The 24,506-nt window shown below is 41.7% G+C and overlaps 1 protein-coding gene across 2 annotated transcripts in view; it reads left to right on the forward strand.

The window, feature by feature from the left end:
• galnt2 (UDP-N-acetyl-alpha-D-galactosamine:polypeptide N-acetylgalactosaminyltransferase 2) overlaps positions 1 to 24,506 on the forward strand; it is a 48,048-nt gene that overhangs the window by 18,666 nt on the left and 4,876 nt on the right. For both annotated transcript variants that reach the window (XM_018666809.2, XM_018666810.2), the window contains exons 2-11: positions 10,502 to 10,589; positions 13,965 to 14,118; positions 16,126 to 16,224; positions 16,318 to 16,385; positions 16,478 to 16,543; positions 16,723 to 16,844; positions 18,795 to 18,882; positions 19,987 to 20,074; positions 20,237 to 20,340; positions 21,343 to 21,469. In XM_018666809.2, coding sequence (XP_018522325.1) covers positions 10,502 to 10,589; positions 13,965 to 14,118; positions 16,126 to 16,224; positions 16,318 to 16,385; positions 16,478 to 16,543; positions 16,723 to 16,844; positions 18,795 to 18,882; positions 19,987 to 20,074; positions 20,237 to 20,340; positions 21,343 to 21,469 — 1,004 coding nt within the window. The remainder of the gene's footprint in view (positions 1 to 10,501; positions 10,590 to 13,964; positions 14,119 to 16,125; positions 16,225 to 16,317; positions 16,386 to 16,477; positions 16,544 to 16,722; positions 16,845 to 18,794; positions 18,883 to 19,986; positions 20,075 to 20,236; positions 20,341 to 21,342; positions 21,470 to 24,506) is intronic.

Here is a 24,506-nt window from a genome sequence, read left to right on the forward strand (position 1 = left end):
GACGACAGTTTGAGAGATTAAACTTGCTTATTGGACATTTTCATTTGGACTGATTCAGACGTCACCAACCTGAGCCGGTGTCAAACCGGACCGCAGGAACTAAGTGTGTGTGGTCTGACTTTAAGTTGGAGTTTGTGTTTGAGCGTGTATGGGTGTGTGTGTCTTTCTTTGCATGTGTTTTTTTCTATGCCAGTGTGTGTGTGAGTGTGTGTGAAGGATGCAGATGGGGTTTTGGGAAAGGGGCCAGCACACACAATTGCTCCATTGAGCCGTCTTACACCCCCTGAGCTCGTCTCTCTCCTTCTCTCTCTCTGCTCTACACACACACACTCTCTCTCTCTCTCTCTCTCTCTCTCTCTCTCTCTCTCTCTCTCTCTCCCTCCCTCTCCCCCTCTCACACACACACACTCTGGTGAGACTCGTCACAGTTTGCTCAGTGCAGTCTGAATTTTCAAGAGAGTGAAGTTGACGGAGCTTCAGGGTTGAAGTCTTGTGGATTTTATAAACCCCCCGTCCTCCACCCCCTCCACCCCATCTTTTTGTTGTTCTCTCTTCTTTCTCTCTTGTTCGGAGGTTTTATTATGGAGTGACATTGTTTTAAAGTCACACAGCAGCCTAATGAGCTGCTCCATATGTTTGAAGCGGAGCAGGCATCTCCTGCAGCCATGCATCAGCAGGGGATTGTGTGTGTGTGTGTCTGACACACTTCTGATACTTCTGTGATGTTTTGGATAACTTTCCCCCTCTGTCATGCTTTATTAAACGTCAGAGAGAGAGACAGACAGGGAGCTGCACTGTGTGGTTTTTCATCCAGGGCTGGTTGACAGAACTGAACTTGAAGCCTCACTCTGTTACAGTACTGAGAGAAAGTGTGTGTAGATTTATTTTTTGGACTGGACAATTTAACTCTCTCTCTCTGTGTCAATGCCATACTTAGTTTTTTTTTTGGCGTACTGTAGTTTACATATGCTTGTAGACAAATGTGCCCTTTCACCTCACAAACACGAGCAGGTTATGGAGAGACGTTTCATTTACAAAACTGTAACTAATCTCTGCAGAAACCTCACAGACTGTACATCACCTAAAAGAGTAACAACCAAGAGAAGCAGTGAGCTGTATTTTAAATGATTAATTTGTTTCCTCTGAAGGAATAAGTCTCAAGTGACCCAGAAAAGAAGCCTTTAATGTGATTTCTTACAGCTCAGGTGTTTAGTTTTATGGATCTGAAGATTCCTGACGTGCAGAGACCAGGAGCTGGTCAGTTCTGATTGTAATGAGCTCGTTCCTTTGACTTGTCTGTACACTGGAGAGAACTGTGAGAGGAGCTATGATACATTTACACATGAAGACTAATGTGTTATGCTGTATGTTAAAATAATGTTAAACTTAAGCTCCTGTCTTTTCTTTGTGTTGACAGCTGTAATAAATCATTATGGTATAACAATTCTCCAAATCCATTCTTTGGTTCATACCTCATTTCCTATTTGTTGTTTGTTTTTTTTTCCGCTGCAGCCATGATCACTCGGTCATGATTGGACCAAAATAGTCACATGACACACACAGGTGTATCAGGTGTGAGCTCGTAGATGTTTGTATCGCGGTTTCTGTCTCAGTTTCAGATTCGTTACACCTCTAGTTGACAGAGTTGTAGAAAGACTATGGACAGAGTCATCCATAAAGACCAGTATTATTTAATGGATGTGGATAAACCTCCCTGTTGGCTGAGTATTGCATCATTTTGCTCTTTCTTGTCTCTGTTCTGTTATTTTCAATTTGCTTGTCAGACAGGATGTAGCTTGTCTGCCAACCAGCTGTGGCAGGAGTTTAATCAGCCATGTGCATAATGTTCAGCTGTAATCCTTCAGCAGTATTTAGCAGGAGCAGTTAGATAAATTAAGGCATCAGAGTTGAAGAAGTATCTCAAACTGAGTTCCTGAAAAGCTGCTATGATGAAGATAAGATGTTTTCACTTTATTTAGCGTGGCCTCACGTGGCGGTGAGAAGAACGATAGCCCAGGTGTGGCAGCGTCTTGAAAAAAAAAAAAATCAGTCAGTGTAGTTTAGTGACCGAGGAAGAAAAAGGAGGGAGAAGAGGGTAAGAAGTATGAGATGAGAGCCGATCAGTGGAGGCTGGCATATGGAGGAAAGAGATGAGACAGGAGAAGCAGAATCAGTGAGGAGGGAGGAGATGTTAGGAGACACCACCACATGACAAAGAGCTGCGGAGAGGCGAGGAGGAGGAGGAGGAGGAGGAGGAGGAGGGAGATGAGATGCATTAAAATGAAATGAAGTTAGGAGGAACTGGAAGGAGGGGGCGTTTGCAGGTGAAAAGTTCAGTCATATGCAATTTGACAGTTTTATTCCAAAGTTTGCTGCCGCGGAGGCACAGAAACAGTTAGTTTCAGCAGGTTGTTGAACTTCAACAATATATTGCTGGAAAGCATTGCTGGGAGGCACAACAAAACGACTGCACACGCCAAAAGCCTCTGTCTACATCCTCCCTCCTCATCAGTGTGTGACTACATCCCAGTCATGGCCGTGTTCTTAAGAATTGTTTTCAGCAACAAGCATCTCTCACTGCTTTCATCCTTTCACGTTGAACTACTGCCAGAAGATACTGTGTGTGTGTGTGTGTGTGTGTGTGCCTAGGGCCCGAGGACACAGAGCTGTGATTAAGAAGGAGGGAGGAAAAAAAAAGTGACTTGTTTTAGATTCTTTCTTCTCCTGGATAAACAACTTGCAGTGCGAGCTCGAGAGGACGGCATCACCACAGGGGGCCCGGATCAGGGATGTTTCCACGGTCACGCTGTGAACGAGTGCCGTCTCACTGTCTCATGCAGATGAGGACATCAAACTTGTGTGCAAAATACAAAATACATGGAGATGGAGGCAGGGGGTTGCAATCTAATTGTTGTTTTTGTTTGTTGTCTTCCAGCAAACACAACTCTCCTTGTTTTTAGTGATGCACCATGTGACACTTAACTCAGTCACATCTACACAGCCCCGCTCTGTAAACTCTATGAACTGCTGAGTTCAGGAACCGCTAAAGTCCCTGGAGTAAGTTTGTCTTTCCACTGCTCTTCATCAACTGTGAAGATTAGGAAAAGTTTCAGTGGTCTCAGATTTTTTTGATAGTCCTGTTTTAGTTTCTTAAATGTCTTCTGTTGCTCTTTGGTAAACTGTACGTCCTTGTTTTTAGGTTTTTAGCTGTGCTTGCGGCATGGCTGTAGGAATAGCACTATCATTCAAGCCCCCCTCCTTAACATTAATAAGCTTGAAATGTGTCCACATGACTTCACAGTCAAACATACATTAAGTGCTTGTCTTTGTTCTTCCTCCTTTCTCTTCTCGTGTGGTGATTTGTCGGTCGATTCCTTCATTTTCCTTCTTGTTTCTTGAGCGAGTTCATTCCTGGGTCAAGTCTGGAGAAGTTAAAAGGGTTTCGGGTGATGATAAAATCTATTCTCCGTGCTTTACATTCAAGCATAGATAGTGGTTAATAACAATGAATATTTTATGCTCAGCCATTAGTGTGGTTGATTTCTCCAGAAATATTTTTTGCTGTGAGTTTAGTTAAATGGTGGTGTGCTTTCCATAGGAAATGTGGTCAAGGAGGTTGTGGTGCATTGATGGTAACCCCGGTGAAGTAAAATGATCATGTTAGAGATGCCAGTAAAATCCAAATGAAAAAGAAGGAGTGTGTTTCAGCAGTAGTTTGAGTAGAGTGAGAGGAGAGGAAGAGTTATGATTCAGGGGGGACTGGGTGATGTAAGGTACTAGTTAAAAAGATTAGTTTTCCATGCAGTGTGATGGGAGATGGCCCGTGACGGTGTGTTCTTTTGACATTTTTGATGTTGATCTGACCAGGCAGGTCGGTTCTACACAACATCCTCTCATTTAAACTGATGTGAAAATAAAATGATGGTTATAACCTCTCTCGTGTATCGGGGGTCGGGACAACGACTCTCTTTTCACTCCTCGGGGAGGTCAAAGGTCAGACTCAGCTTATCGAGCAGCACGCCTGGAGCTGATCTGGAATCAGTGTCTTGCTTAAGGACACTTCAGCAGGACAGATGCTGGCTGTCACAGGGGATTGAACCTGAGCCATCCACATGAAGGACATTTTCTCTAATCACTAACAGCAGTTGCTGCTGTATGCTGCCCTGTGGGTGAAAGCCTGCACCAAAAGGCATGTGTTGCATAGAACAACATACATACTTTATAACCAGCAACATTACTCTCTGGGTTTTAGTGACATTCAAACATGGGACACATAATGAAAGAATACGTTTCTGGACTGCATCAAAGCAGGAGGTGAGGAGCAGGATATATCCATTTGTTTCTCCTCTGATGTGTTTTTGGCAGCATGGCTCTAGGTCAAAGTCAACTTTACTAAAATATTTCAGCAACTATTAGATGAAATTTTAGACATTCAGACATTCATGGTCCCCAGTGCATGAAGCCTTTTTGTTTTGGTAAGCATACTTTTCCTCTGTAGCACCAGTATGAGGCTGAGATTTTTTATTTTTTATTTTTTGTGAATTGTCTCCTGACTTTTCATCCATCGGGTCGTTTTAAAATGTCCAGTACTTTTGATCTATGACCAAATACCTGCAAAACTGATGTGCGGTTCAGTATGTGAGCCTCCTGGTTGTGGACTGACTTAAAAATGAATGAGTTTAATTCAGTAAATGATTCAATTTAATTTAGCAGGGATCTTTCACAGTTGCAAAAAAGAAACAAACAAACAAACAACAAAAAAAAACAGTAATTCCAGTAGTCCCTGGGCGTAAAAACCAATACAGAGTAACAAATAGTAATTTCAGCGGGGATTTCAGTAAGAACCGTGTGGTATCATCACTGTGTGCCGCCGTTCATCAGTGTGTTTAATTACTTCCTCTCCCTGCTGCAGTTGATGCCTGATGTCCTGTACTGTACTGTTGTCTCTTAGAGGGATTTTGTGATGAATTAAGCCTGCAGAGAAAATCAGATCATTGGCACTGCGTGTTGTATCAGAAACATGGTTTAATCTGGATTTGCTCTGTGAAATCAAAACCAGTTTTGGCCTGAGTTTGAATGCACTGCAGAAGAAGTTCCATCATAACATGTATTTTACTACTCGTATGATAAGTAATAATTTCCTTCATGCACTGTTCAAATGCTTGGTTTTAGAATAACATGTATAGTATTTACATGTTTGGACGTGTCATGCATTTGAGTATGTATGTGTGTCTCATATGTCTTGGATCAATATGTATGTATGTGTGTGTGTGTGTGTGTATGTATGGTGAACCCTTGGCTCCTATCTGACTTAATCTATCAGTGGATGTGATCAGATTACTGTGGATTATACTCAGACTATTAGAGTCTCCACCAAGACTAGATAAAACACACAGACAGTCAGATAAGTGCACAAAGAGTGCGTGTAACCGGGCTGACACACTAATGCATGTGAGCTCTCAAACCCCCCCACATACACAAATGTGAGCTGACACTTGTTAACACACATACACACACACACACACACACACACACACAGGCATGCTTGGTCTAATCTGTTTGGGGCTTAAAGTCCATCCCATTATCACAGAAGCCGGTGTGAGAGCTCTGTTGTGCCCTGCGGAGATCCTTCAGCTGGCAGAGAGAAAACGTTTGTTAAGACTGGTAATCGCTCTTAAAACAAAACAAAAAAAAAAAGACTGTAGATTGATTAAAAATAGACAATAACAAAACATCTTAAATGTGGTATAGAGCAGAAGTAAAGAGGAGCAGGGCTTCAAGTTGTCTTCACACAGTGTCTATGAAGGAGGCAGAGATGCGTTCAGAGCAGTCAGCTGTTAAAGAGAGGACAGAAAGTGCTGTTTCTTTTTTGTGCAACAGGCAGTTTAGTCAAATTCGTTCTGCTCTTTTGACATGAAACAGCAACTGAAATTTAAATATTGAAATTTGTTCTGGGAAGCCCCACTGTGTCGATTGTTAGTTGACTTCAGGTGATTTGGCATGCGGCGTGTACCTGTCATATTGTGAGACTGACCTGTCAGGCGTCATTTTCTCACCGCCCCATTTAGTTTCCTGTCACCCTGTGTCACAGTGTGACACAAAAGCCCCCGAACTCTCCTTCTTTTGTTAACAAATATAAATTCTTTATCGCCCTGTGTGCTGTAAGATGCTTGATGGTGCCCTGCAAGAAGCAACAACAAAGCACAGAGATAAACACTAACTGCAGGGAGGGACACATTCACCCATGACAGTTGTTAGGTGGCTCAAACAAGGAAAACAAACCAGCCGCCACAGGAGAAAACTCCTGAAAAAGCAGATTAAACAATAGAGAAATAAAACCAAACCAAACAAAAAGGAGCTTCGCCTGGAACAGATATTTAAAACCACAACAATTTAACATTATCTTTTCTTGACAGAGCATCTCTGAGATGTAGTTCTGCTCCTCTCACGCTGACCAGAGAGCTGGACAGAAACACAACTTCTTGTGTATGTGGTCTGACAATCAGCATGTTGATGAAGTGTGTCATCTTGCCTCTGTGCAAGACAGCAGACTACACAGCAGGAGACAGAGAAGAGACCTGAAAGACAGGGAGAAGAAGTGAGAGACAGAAAGGTGGAGGAAGAGATGTGAAGGAGGACACGGATGCAGACAGGGAACTGAAAGGAATAAAGAGTGAGAAAAGAAAAACGTAACAACTAAATTCACAGAAAAGAGGGAGAAAAAGACATGACTATGTCTAAAAAACTGTTACTCTGATTGGCATCAGACTTTTCATCTACATCTCTATAACTGCTCTTTTAAACATCACTGACCTGCTGATGAGTCAGTCATTACAAACTTGTTCTGCAGGGTTAAACTCTCAGATCATTATTCTAACTCTAATGTATAAAATGATGCACTAGACATGTAAAAAGTTTCCCTTTGATGAAATGGTGCAGCCATGAAAAACACGGTCTTCAGTGTGACACCGTGTAAACATCATCAGTGAAGTGAAGTGAACAAAGTGTGTGCGTAATATTGTCAGACAGAGTGGAATTAAATGATCATGAAAAGTAAAAAAGGGAGGGAGAGCGGGGCGTTTTTGGGTTAACAGTCACACAAAACCATGTTTTTCTCTGCTTCTAATAATTCTGGCTGTAGCCGGTAGACCGAGGTGTGTGTCTCTGTGTGTGCGTGCGCAGTTTTAATCAATCATGTTTGTGTTTTAGGGGAGAGGCAGATACAGGCTGAAGCCATTTTCACAAAGAGGTTTTCAAAGCCATTCATGTGATATGAGTTATAAAAATAGCTCTCCAACATCTGCTCCCTGCTTACCCTTTTAAATCATGTTTCAATGAGCAATAAATCATATTCATCGCGACCATTTGTTGATAAATCATGCAAACTGGTCCTTAAAGCACTGCATTGTTCTCATCATCTCCTAATGCCTTCTGTCTTGGTGTGACCTGTGATGGGCGATTCCCATAAATCACAGCGGGGTTTGGATGGGAAGCTGGCAGCACAGATGCAGCTCCAGAATTGCGCTTTGTGTCCCATCACTTTTCTTCAGTTGAATCATCTTCTCGTGTTTTCCATTTTTCAGTCTCCTCTCTTGACTGTCTGTTTGTTAAACTAATGAATTTCTGCAGCTATAACAAGTAAAAGTGGAACCTCGTCGGCATATTACAAACCCAGCAGGGAAATTACTTGCAGATCTGTTCCCAGCATCAAGTCCTCATGAGCGTTTTGTGGGTGTTGAAGCAAACGACGGCGTGGGACTTAAAACAGATTTTTAATTCCCGAATGGAATTTCGACATATTAATGTTTTTAACATATTAAAAACTAAATATGTGCAACCAAGAAAAAGCAGAAGAGAAAGTGGTGCATGTCCTGCAGGAAGTTCATCTCTCAACACTCTCAGTAGTAAACTAGTAGATATTCAACAGGCTGTCAGCAATATATATATATATATTTTTTTTTGTAGCTGCTTGATTGGCCAGATGTGTTTCATTAAAATAATCTTCCTGTAAAACTGATTGTAAATTAAAAACAGATGCTCAAGCTATCAGATCTATCAAAAGCCCTTTGGTTTACTGTCAGCAGGTTGGATTGGTGATTGAAATATACACCAATATTTTTGACAGAATGTGATGATATTGTGGCTTTACCATTAGTTCAGAGTTTACTACATTTAACCAACATGCTTCTGCCGACCCTCTGATTTGTCAGACACAGGTGTAACTAATAATACACACAGCGACTCCACTGTTTATCTAATGCAACTTTGGCCTTAATGAAAAGTCTGGATGAGACTTAAAAGACGCAACAAACATGACGGATATAATCAACTTGACCTGACAGAGAGGAAGACACACCCCGAGTGATTTTGTTAGGTGCCTGTATAATACTTGCAACAAAACTGAACAAAAAAATCACACCTCTGTGAAAGATGTCAGCACATGCAGATGCTTGTTTACTGACACCCAAAAGCAGTGAAAACACACAGGACATTAAAGAAGGAAAGAACTTCCTCAGTTTGTAATCTGTGCTTGATCAGTTGGAATTTTGCAAACCCGCTCGAAATGCAGAGTGGCGAAATATTCTGGTTCGAAGAGTTGACTGTAAAACGTCAGCCAGAGAGCCTTCTGTAACGAAACAGCCCAACAAAGCAAAAGTCCAAAACCAATTTGGAGTTTTGTTTTACCTGAAAATATGTCCTGTTTTTCCCCTCAGCACCTGTCAGACTGTATTTCTGCAGCGAGCACACTGCCAGCTTTAGTTTTCATCCTACACTGAGCTTTACCATCTGACTGTGTGCACACACTCAGCTGTCGTGAACACTTATAGAAATTGATTTTCTGTAGGATTTTTTATAGTTGTAGTCGAGGGTGTTAGAGACTCTAATCTTATTTCAGTCACTGGAAAATGGGTGTAGTTAAAGAGCAGATTGACGCGCTGTCCGCAGCAGATGAATGGAAATGTTGGCAGAGAGTGGAATGATGGGTGACAGTCAGAGAAAACAACAGCAGTTATTTTGCTCCTAGAAATGCAGAGGCTTAAAAACCATTAAAAAATAGTGTGAAAATCCTTTTTCCACCTTTTACTACGTCTCTCAGGTGTAGAAATGAACCGTTAAATGGTGTTTGCGGTTGGTCTGAAACTGTCGCTGGTGCTCCTGAGGCAGCAAAGACAACAGATCAATAAAGCATTTTGGAGAAGCTGAAGGTGAAAGCGACCTGCAGAGGAAATAAAAGAGTTGGACAATAGTTCTCTAAAATCAGGGGCAGTGGTCTGGACAGGGGCGAACGGTGCTAATTGCAGTGCCTCCCAGCGTATTGATCCAGTGGGTTTTAATGGTAACGTAGACGGACGCGAGGAGGGATGACTCGGCCATTTGTCCATTTGTGTAAATGCAGTGTTTTGTCAATGCACTGATGAGATAATGACTGCACAGGATAAAATGAAAGGAACAGACGGGACAAAGAGTGGAAGACTTAGCCCAGTTGAGATCTTCGAATCACATCTCTGATTTTAGCCAGTGATTCGACCTCTAAATCTGGTCTATTTATCGCACTGCTGATGACTGAGGGAGCAGATAAGAGAACTGATAATTGAATGGGATGAGACATGAGTATGAATTGATTTACTCATTAAGTGCAATTCTAGAGGACAGCTTTGATTGATCTGCATCTTGGGCCCATATTGGGCCACTACTACCACAAATTTTATCTCATAAGATAAATGTTTTTGAATAGAATAGAACAGAACATCTTTATTGTCTGTCACAAAGCACCAGAAATTCATCTTTGACACGGCTCTGGAGAGAAACAATCAACAACAAACAGCCACAAACAGTGTCAGGCATCAGAGTCACAATTCACAGTGCATAATAATACAAAGACATGCCACCCAACAGTAACACAAGAAGTCTTCAGTGCTAAGGGTAAGAAGTTAAAAAGAGTTTATGTCATGACATCTTATTTAAAATATTCACAGCTGAGGGAATAAAAGATGTGTTATATGCCCTTGTCTTGGCCATGGGGGCTCTGTAACACTGGTAGCAGCTGAAAGGACTTATGGACGCAGTGAGAAGGGTCCTGTATGATCACAGCAGCCTTCCTAGGAACTAACCTGATGTACAACGGAACTGAACCTGTTATCTTATGGCCTGTCTGATCATCAGAGAAAGTTTTGTCTTGTGTTTAACAGAGAGGCTTATTCCATTTTACTGGAGGAAGTGCTCAAATATTAGTTTTCTCCTTTGGAATAAAATGTGGGTGCAGATTCAAGCCTGTGTGTACTGCTTGAATTATGAGTTCACATGTCGTCTTTCCTCTCACATTTCTCCCAAGAGTCTTCACAGTGTTTTTTTCAGCCCAAATGAATATCTTTTGAAACAGTCTCTGATTCAGTTCATATAATCAGCTGACTCCTGTTTGCTGTGTGTCAGGTTCAGGTGTGTGTGTGTGTGTGTGTATCTGTGTTAACACATGTCTCACTGTTTGTCTTGTTTCTTTAAGGATGATTGGGGTGCCAGTGACACGTTGAGTAGGAGCAAAGCTCACAGCGCTGAGGATAAGGTTCATGGCCTGGAGACTCTACCACCAGGTAGGAAACTTCAGTACCCAGCATGCCCCACCACCATACTGCACATAAGCCAAGAATGGATTAAACAGTATCAATGATTATAATTAATTGAAGTGTATTTGAAGGAAAGGAACAACAAGCTGTCAAATACATTTTCTCACATTTTCATAACCAGGATACTTGATCAGGATCTGGAGCGAGTTCAGTAAGTTATTGTTCATGCTGAAGGCAAAGGCAGAACAAATACACTCCAGCTGTGGAGCATGTGCATGACAGGACATTGTACACCACAGTCATGTATCCGGAGGGTTTTCCACATTATGTTCCCACAACCAAAACCATTTTGAAATGTGGTAGCACAGTGGCATAGTTTGAGTTTTATTACCAGGAGAACATGAACATCCTCAGCCCTCCGTAACCTTACCGTGTTCACATAACCACAGAGAAAGAGACAGGAGACAGTTCAATACAGCCGTCAGTGCGACGCAAACTTACTAATTTATCCAAAATAATTCAGGGATCCATTTTAATCTTCCCGCAAACCCAGCTATGCGTCTCCACCCAGACTTTGAGAAACAATGTTCCAGAGTCCAGCAGAGTAGAGCGGAGAAGTCACAGCAGAGAGAGCATCTGAGCAGCGATTTTTCTTTTTCATTCAGCTCTCATTCTCAGCTGGACTCAAAGCAGCAGCAGCAGCCACCCCTCCCTCACAAGCCTGTGGCCTGCCAACGCTGAACACACACACACAGAAACACACACACACACACACACACACACACACACACACACACACACACGCACACACGCTCTTATCTGATCCAGCAGTGGAAATGGAATACAATTTGAATGTTGAAGTGAGGGCATTTCAACTTCAGGGTGACTTTATATTCAAAGATGGCAGTGTATCACAACACACACACACACACACACACACACACACACACACACACACACACACAAGAGAAGGAGAAAGAAGAGGAGGGATAGAGGTGAAAAAGAAATACAGGACAGAGGAGATGGAGGAGACTGGGATACACAAAGATGGATGATCAAGTCATGAAAGAATGTCTCTCTTCACTAATGAAGACGATCAGATGCTGTTGAAAGCCCCAGAAAAAGGAAGCAAATGTTTGTTGTGTTGAGGGCTGCAACTGGCATTTCTTTTTTTCATCAATCTGCCAATTATTTTCTTGATTAATCAGTAATCGTTTGGTCCGTAAATCCCAAGGTGACGTCTTCAAATTGTTTGTTCTGTTTGACCAGGCAGATCAAAACATTAAGATATTCACGTTAAAGTGATGTAAAATTAGGAAAAACTGCACATTTTAGATGATGCAGCAGAAAATTCAAGATTAAAGGATAAAAACTTTAATTAGAAATATATTTTCTGTCAGTTGACTGATTGATTGATCAGCTAATTGTTTTTTGTCAAATTTAATACTGAAACCAGAGTAGCTGAACAAACCTGCTGAAGTGTACCCCAGGATGCTGTGACATCACTGTTGGGTGTGGTTACAGGTGCAACAAAGCTGACCACATTCATCAGCGATGCTGGATGTGAAACGCTGCTTTTCCAGCCCGGTGTCAAGTTGTATCGGAGCGTGGTGCCTGTGCACAGTCGGCGTCAGCCGGGTAGGCGGAGGGTTGGCGGTAGAGTACAGATGGAGGGAATGATACCGAGTCCTGCCTGCCAGTTACCATCCGTTGGAGACATGACAGCGTCGAGGGATTTAGAGAAAATATTGCAACAAACGAAAGCAACCAGTCACCAGCTGTGGGTGGAAACAGCTCAGTGACGAGAGGAAGAGGTAGAGTGAAAACTGAAAGCAGCAAACAGGCCGCACTGTGCACCAGTACAGACTGTGAGGGTCTAAAGCAGCAAACCACCCACTCTCGCTGAGTGTACCTGCTGAACTGGTCTGAGGAGAGTATTGGAAAAATGTCAATTGGATGAATCCCTGTGAGAAAGTGGACAGTTAATCTGCTCTGAGTGGCTCAGTGTACAGAGAAGACAGGAGCAGTGGAGGAGAGACTCTGAGTTAGAGAGTGAGAAGTTGAATCATTAATTTCACTACATTAATTACTTGCTGCCACTAAACATAGATATCAGCAAGGACATCACACACTCTGACACATGCAGCGGTGTCTCTGAGGCACAGTCGCAGGCAGATCATCTCGAGCTTCAGCTAATTAGCATGCCAGACACATTCACATGCTGTCAGGGTAGACACATGCGCACACACACACACACACACACACACATGCACACACACACTCGCTGGCTCTTTCCTCCTCGTCAGGCTCGTTTTCTGTCTGTCTGTCTGTCTGGCTCTGCCTGTCATGCACACACTCATCCATACTGAGAGATAGTGTAATCTCACACCACCATATGCTTAACACAAGCCATTAGCATAGCAGCTGCACCCGGCTAATTAGTTGCATTATTATTCGTGTGTGTCTGTATCTCAGTAGTCAGTGATAAACTGTGAAATTAAACATGACAACTTTCTCTGTTTAGTGTGCAATGATCTCGGTAATCTGGTAAGACAGACGCAACGTGCTCAGAGTGTGTGTCTTTCTGAACTTGTATTTCAGGCTGCAGTAAATTAGTAAACACTAAAATGTATTTTTTTTTTTTCTCTCCCCCTCCTGACTCACTGCGGTGCATAATAAATGTTCCTTTGTGTTTTCTTTGCTAAAATAGTCTCCTGCATTCTACTCTCCATATTTTCAGCATATGAGCAGCATACATTTCATGTCAGCTTTCCTCAGTGCCATGTTGCCGCCTTGTCAAGCAGCAACTTGAAGTGGCAAGGTTTCCTTTCTGTCAGTTGTGAGGGTGTCTTGCATCAGCCCAGGCTGCTGCCTACATTTCATATTCCCACTGATGTATAATCCCATTCATTCCTGAGACACATTTTCAGCCTTTGTGAAGGTTTTAAACGTCATCTTCGGTGGAGGCTTTTATTTTTGGATATGCTGTGTTTATTTAACGTGTATTTCACCAGAGAGTGGCATTTAGATTATGGTTCTTATTAAAACATGGAGTGCAGTTTGTTATCTGGGAGTTAAGTGTTCATCTTGAAAGTTGAAAAATAAACAAGAAATGTTAAGTTAGTCTCCCCATCACATCATAATTTAAAACCTGTAGAAATAACTCAACTTGAGGGTTGTCAACATGGTACAGTTGTGTGTTTCTGTTTAATTAACACCCTGTTCGCTTTTCCCAGAATATCATGTTCTGCTAATGTAGGCTGGAAATATCTGCAATTGAATATAAATGGAATGTTTTTGAATGTTTCCAATCCACCATTTCCATTAAACCACAAAAAAAGACAACAAATATGGACATATATTGGCCATATTCGTCATATGTTTGTGTGTTTGTGTGTCCAGGCAAAGTGCGCTGGCAGGATTTCGACCAGGATCTATATGTTGGAGCCACAGTGGTCCGACCGGGTCAGGATCCGTATGCAAGGAACAAATTCAACCAGGTGGAGAGCGACAAACTGCGTATGGACAGAGCCGTGCCGGACACGAGACACGACCAGTATGTACCTCTGCTGCTGTCGCTCCGACTGCCTGCGTCATCACCTTTTATTGTTGCATGTGTAGGTGCAGGGATTTTTGCATGTACACACTGTCCTTTGCTATGTGTCAATTTGACTAATTGGCACCAGGCTGGATAAGATCTCTTGGAAACTCCCTCTATTGTGGTTTATCAGATGGAAACAGGAAGTAGTGACAGAGCAGACGCACAGCGCACACTGTCTGCTCTGTTCATTAAACAAACCCCTGCTAATGGCTGCTGATTGTTCTGCTTGTTTAATGGATGAGGAGACAAAAATAAATCATGACATGATATTATGTCATTATGTTATAGTCAGCTTGATTGTTTTATCTGCCAGATTTTCTTGTTGCCTACTGAATTATTATGCAGGATATCGGTCAAACACAAAAATAATCCGCCCACTTTAATACTTGATGCAGTCTCAACCCTTGTAAAATTAAAATGAAATTAAAAGTGTTTAAAATATGAGCTTTGTTACATGCCACTGCTGCTGCTCTCACCCATATTTCTTCTCAGCTTGCTTTATTTTCTTTAATAAATGAAAAATACCTCGAAATAAACTATACTCTGAAAAATATTTCACCATGAAGGCCCTACAACTAAGCAATGGGCATTGTTAAACTGTTTACTTGGACCTTAAAGAAATTAAATGTTGAGGTTGTAAACATTTGAACCCACATGATTTCTTGACCAGATAATCGGCGCTAAAGACCTGGGTGCTGTCCAGTTCTGAGTTTTACCTCAAACATGTTTATTTTGAGCTGTGGAATTTCACCAAACCAAAATTTCAATGTTGTGGAAAGTGACTAAATTTCAGTCTGAACAATTTTAAAGTGATGCTAAATTTAGTTTTATCGAACAAACAAGTTTAGCTGTAAATCAGCTTGAGACTCAAAGAAGTGACACTGCTGCCGTCCCTACAACAGTGTGTATTCAGCCAGTGGTTTTAATTCTGTACAATCTGCCTAGATACACACTGATTTTATAAAGGCAGTGGTCTGGCCTCAATGATGTATTGACCTAACTCAGACAGCTCGAGCCATTAACCTACTAAAAGAGCAGGGATGTGTCTCCTATTGATCCGGCAGTGATGTGTCATTTGCGCAGCATGCAGAAACGCTGGTTGTGGAGGTTTTTCGCGGAAAGAAAAAGGCTCTAGCTGGGGTCAGGGGCGCAGTGCTTTCAACACAAGATCGAAGGAACTCTCATGGAGCACTTTATTAAGAACACCTGTACACTTGCTTATTTGTGCATTTATCGAATCAGCCAGTCGAGTGATAGCAGTGCAATGCATGAAGTCACACAGCTTCAGTAAACAACAAAGGAGACTCTAGCATTAGTATGGTGATCCTAATAAAGTTATTGGATCATAAAGTATAAATGTACAGGAGGATGTTAGTTTAATATTAATACAGCTCTGTATTGCCTACTTTAGTGTTTAAAGCCAATGCTGCACAGCACTGCACATATCATACACAGACAATTCAAGCAGTATGTGCTGTACTTGTTAACGCAGTACTTCTACAGTATATAATGTACATTTGCTATGTGTTTAGGCTTTCACAGATTGGCTGTAGTGTCCTTGTCACTCTCCTCTCGTGCGCTGTCCCCTCACCCATGTTCCTCACTGTTCAGTCAGGGCAGGGTTCGTCTCTGATGGGCATACTCACACATTTATACACAGTCTCATGGGATTTTTTCCCTGCGGTCTGCAAAACCACTGTCAGTCCCAGCTTCAGCAGAGCATAACTCTGTGTGTGTGTGTGTGCCTCAGTGTCAGTGTGTACTGAATACTTTTTATTGCCTTCAAGTATTGAGGATCTGTTTAAGGAGCGGTTCCAGCTCGCAGTTTGGCTCCCACATTCAGCTGCATGCTTATATGCGTAGGAGTGTTTGCGCATTCGTGCATTTGTGTGTGTGCAAGCGTTTGTCATTTTGTATTTTTCTGTCATTATTCCCAATTTGTGTGCTTTCCTGTGTGTGTAGTTGCAGACACAAACAATGGAAGTCAGACCTTCCAGCCTCCAGCGTGGTCATCACCTTCCACAATGAAGCTCGCTCTGCTCTGCTGCGCACTGTGGTCAGGTACGTGTGCTGTCCACTCTATTTTTATTTGTAGCCTGAGACTCTCTCTTCTTTAATACCTTATTTTCTTTTTTTCTATTTCTCTCTGTTCAGTGTCTTGAAGAAAAGTCCTCCTCACTTGGTCAGAGAGATCATTCTGGTTGATGATTACAGTGATAACCGTGAGTAATGCAGGCAAACTCCTATTAATATTAGTGTGTAAATGCAAATGAAAGGTGTGTCCTCATCTCTGTGTGCTTTGTGTGTGTTTCAGCGGAGGACGGAGCGTTGCTGGGGAAGATTGAGAAAGTGCGCGTGTTGAGGAACGACCGCAGAGAAGGTAATTAGAAAAGCAGAGGAAGACAGTTTTATATTTTTATGCAAAAAAACATTACAGAGATGTTCCATGACATGTGGGACGAAACTGCTCGGTTTTACAACAAGACAGTTGTTTTTAATTAAGTTTTTTTTTTGTTTTTTTTGTTCTTTTGTTTTTTTTGTATGTGATATTTCCCTCAGGACTGATGCGTTCGAGGGTTCGTGGCGCAGACGCTGCCACAGCACCAGTCCTCACCTTTTTGGATTCTCACTGTGAATGTAACGACCACTGGCTAGAGCCGCTACTGGAGAGAGTGGCTGAGGTACACAGACACACACACACACACACACACAGACACACCTTCAGTATTCCTGGTATAACAAGTGCCTGAACAAACAAAGCAAGAATAAGACAGACAACTTCAACAACAAATATTGAAAAGACAGTTACACCTCTTTATGTGTTGACAGGAGAAGCTCAAAGGTTAAAGAGAGTGGTACTGTAAGTCTAAATTAGTCAACACTGACCCAGTAGAGCAGCTCGCCACTTAGTGAGGACACTCTGGCTTGGCCTCCTTTCGTCCTCTGAAGGCTGCTCCAAATAAAAAAGGTTGTCAGGCTTCTTTTAAAAGTGACAGCAAGGGGAAAAATATATGTCCACAGTCCTTATATCTTTATATAAAAGCATCAATATATCACTATCAATTCATTGTAACCAGTAGAGTTGTAGTTTTTTTGGTACATTCACTCTGCATCAGCCAAGCTTGTGCGCTTCATAGCTGGAAAACAAATGGCACTGCATCTCCCATGATGCTTTAAGTGGATGTGATGTGATGTCATTTTGCCTGAATTTGTCCCGTTTGTCGCTCCAGCACTCGCCACAAAATGTCCCAGAAAAACCATAAAGTCAGTGGAAATGTTTTCAGGGTGGATTGTTCCCTCAGACTCAGTCCCATTGTTTTAAAGATGTGCTGTATCACAGCGATCAGTATTGCCTCACAGTAGTGATAAAGTTACTTATATCTGTCGAGGGCATTTCACAGAGAGGTCAGAGGTCAGCTACAAAGCAGCTGAGAGTCAGTTAGTGTCTTGTTAACATTCATGTGAAAAACAAGGAGCACATGATAGTGGTTGAATAACACAGGAATGTTTGGACTCCTCCAGAATTAAAAGTACATTTTCACAGCTGCGGATTTTCACATTCATTTTCTGACCTGAAATATTTGGGAAGAACAGTCTGGTTTTTCTGTCAGAGCTCAGAATGTAATCACTCTGACAGGCGGTAAGATGATTTTTATCTTTTGGGACCATAATAGCCAGGTTTTTATCTCCATACCACTGTCAGAACAGGTGTGCAGAAATACAGTTTTCCATCCAAGACATTGTGTTTATTCAGTTTTAGTGACAGACATTTCACTGTTTATGTTCCCTTCTTTCCTAACCACAGGAAGATGGAGAAAAAATCCAGAATAAACCTAAACTTAGCTCCATTATGTATTAACAGTCTGGTGATATTTACAGTGAAGCCTTTTAGTAATGACATGAGAAGGAGCTTCTTGATTGAATGTAGGTTTAATCTGAAGTGGGGCACTGTGTGTAAAATGGAGGTTGTTCTTTAAATATTTATCTGATGTGACTGAAAATAGTCTGATTCTGTATTTGATCCTTCCCACATGTGGTGTTTTTTCCATTCCCAAGTAAATAAATGCCTGAAGCCAAAATCTAAAACAGTTTGCTGTCTGGTTAATTGACTTTTCTTTGCATTAGCTTCACTTCTAAATAATAAATCACCCAATACTAGAAAAAGAAGGAAAGATGCAGTCTGCATGGGTGAAATCTTCTATGAAACCACATGTGTCACATCAAAATGTCTCAGTCAGTACCTGGAAGCCTGTTCCTGTTGTTGTCATTCAGACCTCTTGAGCAATCCTTTCTCTAAACTACTGTGTGATGTTGCTCTGAGACTTTCAGCTCAGTGTTTTGATTTGATGTGGAAAGACAAGGCTGCTTTACTTTCAGTTCTACTTCATAAACAAAGCGATAAAACTAAATATAGAACATAAACTAAAACATGTGAATCACTGGCGTTGAGGGAAATATTTACTTCTGCTCTAAAATTCCTCAAAACATGGGGAAGTGTCCTTTGTATTTGACAAGACTTGGAGTAAATATTTATTTATGAACTGGGTCTCCTGTTTATTTCTATTCTGAGTTTGTCTGGAGTGGAAAATAAGTTTTAATCAATTATTTTTTTCTCTGTCCTCCCTTCTCAGGATAAGACCAGAGTAGTTTCTCCCATTATTGACGTCATCAACATGGACAACTTCCAGTATGTAGGAGCGTCTGCAGATCTGAAAGGAGGTAAAGTATCCAATTAGAGAGGTACATGAACACACACACAAACACACTCTTTGTCCGTTACATTTTTAAAGAACTGGCTTTTTCTCAGTGTTATCAGTTTCAATGTGTGTACGCCATTGTCTCACTAGCAGCACTGATACCTGTTGTTTTGGCATCCAGTGTTTCTGTTTCATAAACTGTTTTCACTTAAGGCCACTGTTGTTGTGTCTCACACATATAACGCAAGCTCCTCTGCCAAGTCTCTACCCAGCATATTTAGTTAAACAGCTTACTGCATATGAACTGCGTCCTCTACACTGCTTACTGTTTCTCACTGGATCTGAAGTATCAAGTGCATTCACACTGTTAAAGCAACTAAATAAGTTCCCACAAACATGTCAATATGTCAGTTTGGTTCAATATCATTGGTCTTATCACCAATGTTTTTGAACGCAGCAGGGAGCTGCACACTACCTGCTCAGCGCCACACACAGTTAGAGACTAGATGGTGAATGTAGCTGAACACTTAGCAGCTAAAGAGGCAGAGATTTCCCCCAGGAATTGGTGGCGACCATAAGTACAGATAATAAGAAAGTGATTGTTGGCTCTAAATTCATCAGGTGGCCAGAAAGATCACTGTAAATTAAAGGGGATGTTGCTCCATGTTTGCTGGATGTGTAAATAGGCATTCTCCATATCAACTTTTATAAGGTGATGATATGTGAGCTGCCCCTAAAAAATAGTTAATGCAGGTTTAAGTTTCCAAACTAGAAACTGCATTTGCGTTTCAAATTCAGTTTCCTGACAGAACAAAACTAAAACTTTCATTCTCATTTTGCCTTTCCCTTTATTCTACACACACACACACACACACACACACACACACACACACATAGTATATAGAGTAGAATTGGGTCACCTCTTCATACCTTGTCAGGTTTGGGGTTTTTTTCTTTCTCTGCTGATACATTTACACATGCAGACAAGTGAAATTAGACAATTGCATGTATCATGCCAACTAATCCAAACCTGTCAAATATAATTACATAACCAGACTGCTATTTAATCCCCACTAATGATAATAATAGTGTCGATGTTTTGTCTTCTGTGTGTGTGCGCCGGTAGGTTTTGACTGGAATTTGGTGTTTAAATGGGACTACATGACTCTGGAGCAGAGACGAGCCAGACAAGGCAACCCCATTGCACCCATTAAGTAAGCCAGACAGACACACACACACTCACACAAGTATTCACACACTAGTGACGCACTTTTTGGTTGCCAGTTGCCACCAACAACTAATCTCACTCCCTTGCCTCCCTCCGTCTGCCTGCCTTCTTCCTCTCTCTCTCTCTTTCTCTCTTTCTGCCCCTGCAGGACTCCAATGATAGCAGGAGGTCTATTTGTCATGGATAAGGAATACTTTGAGCAGCTGGGAAAGTATGACATGATGATGGATGTGTGGGGAGGCGAAAACCTTGGTGAGTGCCGCCGCAGTACAAATGCAAATTCAGTGGAGTCACAGTGAAGCATGAAGCCAGTAGAATCACAGTAGAGCAGACGAAGGCATGAGACAGTAATGAATGTCAGAGGAGCAGGAAATCTTGATGAGAGAGGGAAAAAAGAAATCACATACAGGAAGGTGACTGAGAGAATAAACTAAAACTACTGTCAACATTTGCCATCGATGCACTTGGCTGCTCTAAAGGTGACAGACGTGTCAGGGGTTTTTCCAGACGCTTTTACAGATTAGTTTGATATTTTGGGAAATGTTAAACTCTTTCTTTAGCTCTTAAATGGGCACATAACTGTAATTTCCATTCATCCAAAATGCTGTTCTTATTCCTGCTCACGTATGAAGTCTCCTCTCCCCCCATGAGATGGAGTCCTAAAGTAGCACAGTGGACGTGTCTCACGCTGTAATCAACTCATGAGATCATGTTGGGTTTCCATGCCAAGAACATGCTTCTGTAATTTGGCGGTCAGATATGGGTAAAAGCGTCTTCCAGAGTACAGTTGATCTTAGAAAATTACAGTGTTAATGTGATAATGATTACAGTCGGTGTTGAGTGAAAATTACCGTAGTGTACACAATAGAGCTCATTTGCAAACAATACAATGATATAATAACAGCTGTGTCTCCCTGTTGCCTTTGTCTGAATTCAGTTGGGATATTGTGAAGAATAAACAGCTGACAGAGTGATTCGTGCTTCTCTCGGCGGTGTGATTAATCAGAACTTGATCGACAATTCAGATATTGGTTTACTTGTGTGTTCATTTAGACAACACTGACTCAAATGCAGACACTGTTGGAGAGGGAACCTGAAGAAAACAAAACACAGTGAAGCGAGCTGCAGACAAAATTGTATTCATACCGCTTCTAATAATTAACTGTGATGTCTCTATGGAAACGGTTGGTTGCAACAACTGTGTGGGAAAGGAAAAGTGTTTTTGACCTGTATGTGTGCATGTGTGTGTTGCAGAGATCTCATTTCGTGTGTGGCAGTGTGGTGGCAGTCTGGAGATCATCCCCTGCAGCAGAGTTGGCCACGTCTTCAGAAAGCAACATCCCTACACCTTCCCAGGGGGCAGCGGGACTGTCTTTGCGAGGTGACACACACATGCCAAGACTGTAAAACAAACACTAATTATACTCTCTGAGGCTCCACCCTTCATTTATTTGTTTACTCAAGTGCACTTCCTATCCACACATATCACATTCCTACGATTGTTCAGCCTCTCCTGGATTGTTGTTAACCGTTCTCAGACTCCCGAAAATAGACCCAAAGATCCCCAAAATGATGATATGGAGTGCGAATAATATGTTAAGATATTTAGACCCCAAATAATCTGTATTTTTTATGTAATTACCAGATAGAATTACAGGTAGACTGCTCATTTTTCCCAGCTTGAACAGTTCATCACATTCAGCAGACTTCAGGTGACTTCAAGACCAGGTAAAGACGACAGTTGAGAAAACTCTCTCACCACAGAGTGACTAGCTGCTGCTCTGGTCCTTTCAATCTTACCACATGATCTTCGTCAGCGGATGGAATTGGCTCTGTTGTCATGCACTTAAAACTGGGGCACTTGAAGATCATGTGATTTGATTGAAAAGCTGCAGAACAGCTACTAAGCGGACCTTGTTGTGAGATTGTTTTGTCAACTGCTGCTTCCAAGGTCAAGAATAAACTTTGAGTCTCAACACAACCCAACACAGACAACTGTTTCCAAGAACATCTGCAATCCTGTGACAACTGGGCAAACTCCAGCTGCTGATGAAGTTCATGTGACATGATCGAAAGCCTCAGAAAAGGAAAGATAAGCTCTATCATGATATTACTGTAATATTAACCTCAGACGGTATGTAATCTCTTGTCATATCAGATGTCAGTGTGTTAGTATGTTGCACAGCCCTCTTCTCTTTAGGCATCTCTTTTTGCTAAAATGATTTTCTAGTGCTGTGGTTTAAATGACTAAACATACGTTATTGAGTTTTAGAACATGTCTGACAATCAAACCTATGTTAAATAACTGAAACCAAGCAACAACAATCAAAAGCCAAGTATTCACAGGGAAAATTGGCGAGAGATTTGGAATGAATGCTCTTGTTAAAAATCGAGGATCTGTTTTTGCATGTGCTGCCCTCTAGAGCTCTGATAAACGTGACAACATAATCACTGAACATCAATAATTGGGAACATGATACGTGGAAAGATTTGGATCTCTGCTTTGAAACAGCGTCCAACCACAAGTAACCACCCCTGGAAACGAGTCCAACAAACCCTCATGGCCCTGATTAAGAAAGGATGGGAAGATCAACAGACAGATAATAAGGAGTTTAAAGTGGCTGTGATTTCCCTGGTTCTCACAGTGATGTACATAGCACAGGGGAAAAATACACAAAATGAAGGCCGTGAAAGACAAAGATGTGGAGCATCTTCAGAATCAGCTTTTTCTTAAGTTGCTGTCTGAAACTGTCATATGAGATTTTTAGTGATGTCCGTGCCTCATTTTTTGTGGCAAATTCAGTCTTCCTGCTGCAGGAGAAAATGACCTGATAACTCCTATAGCTACACAACATGGCAGACAGGATTCAGACCAATAGGGATGCTGAAGAAGGTCAGCATCAGATCAGTTTCAGAGCTGATTATGACATGTTTTCCATGGATGTGACTCTGCCATTCCAGTTACACCTCCTCTGGACTATAATCCCAGTATGTGCATGTGGGTTACACAAAAGTGAAAACAGCCTCATAAATAGTTACGATACCCTTTCCAACAATTCAAGATATGATTTATTAATTGACCAGTCCAGTGGTGTTCTCATGTATCAGCCCCAACAATGGAGGCTCACAATGCAGAGCAGCTTCATCTTGGCCTTCAGTCTGAATAAAACTCTAGAGTCCATCCCATGTGGCTGCTGGCGGTGACCCTGGGGATCTGCAAAACACCACCTGTTTTGTCTGTTCGGACGGCATTGTAATTGTGCTGAGAGCAGCATTTCCCCAAAATATTTAAGTCGTATTGAACGTGCTGAGACAAGGACAACGTACAATCAATGTGGAGAAAAGCTACTCTAGACCCCATATAAAGTTTCCTAGTGTACACTGTCTCTGTTACTTGGGTGCACGTGGATCAGGATGAAATGAAGATTTCTGCATTGGCCAGAGTGGTTGCTCACTGAAAACAGTTTTAGTGGAAATTATTGAAATACGTAAACAGCCTTTGGTGTCATGTCCAGTTAGTATTAAGTTAGTTAGTTTAAGTTCACTGATGTTCGGGTGCTAGTGTTGATGATCTTGGGGCGTTTAGTTCAATAAATGGTAGTATGTAAATATGCTAGCAGAGAAGAGCATGGCTATATTTTGTGAATCATAAGACCCTTTATCAGTGTTTCTATCGTAACTTTTCCAGCTGCTCCATAACAGTCAACTGGGGACTGTCTCATGATGCAACATGAATAAAGTTTAGGGCTGAAACTAACAATTATTTTTGATTGATTTGACGTAATTGCTTTCCACACAGAATAAAAGACATTCCTCGTAGCTCCAGAACTTGCCAGAGAATCATCACATTTTAAAGTTTCCCTCAGTATCAAATTAAATTCAGTGATAGTTCAGTGATAGATAGGGTGTACTGCAAGCAGGAATTGCTAATAGCTATTTCAGCTAGCTTTTACTTGCGGCGGTTTGTCAAAAGGTAACTCTAACTCTAAGGTAACTCAAACAGCCGTGGGTGTGTGGCTGTGGCTCTATCAGAGTTGAAGCCCGTAGAGAAAAAGTATTGAAAACCCCATTTCTAGAAAGCATGTTTGATCAAGTCGAGCTCTGACTCCAGCTGACACATGGTCTTCCAGTGCTGTTTTACATCTTCAGAAAAAAATGGAAATTTGACAGAATGTCATTGAACATCATGTCAACACTGACTGCAAAAATAAACAGATGTTCACATTTGTCTGTTCAACCAGTGGAACTATAATGGCTGTGTAGGTGGATGAAAAACTGGAGAGGTGAGAGCAGGGCAGTGTGTGAGTGTCCATGTTTTTGTCTGTGTGGTGCCACGTGCCTTGGACACCACACACACACGTACACACACACACAGACACAAACAGCGTGTCCAGTTTGGAGATGACTGGTGGTGTCTG

Source organism: Lates calcarifer, linkage group LG2, assembly GCF_001640805.2.
Source record: "Lates calcarifer isolate ASB-BC8 linkage group LG2, TLL_Latcal_v3, whole genome shotgun sequence".
Classification (NCBI taxonomy): domain Eukaryota; kingdom Metazoa; phylum Chordata; class Actinopteri; family Centropomidae; genus Lates; species Lates calcarifer.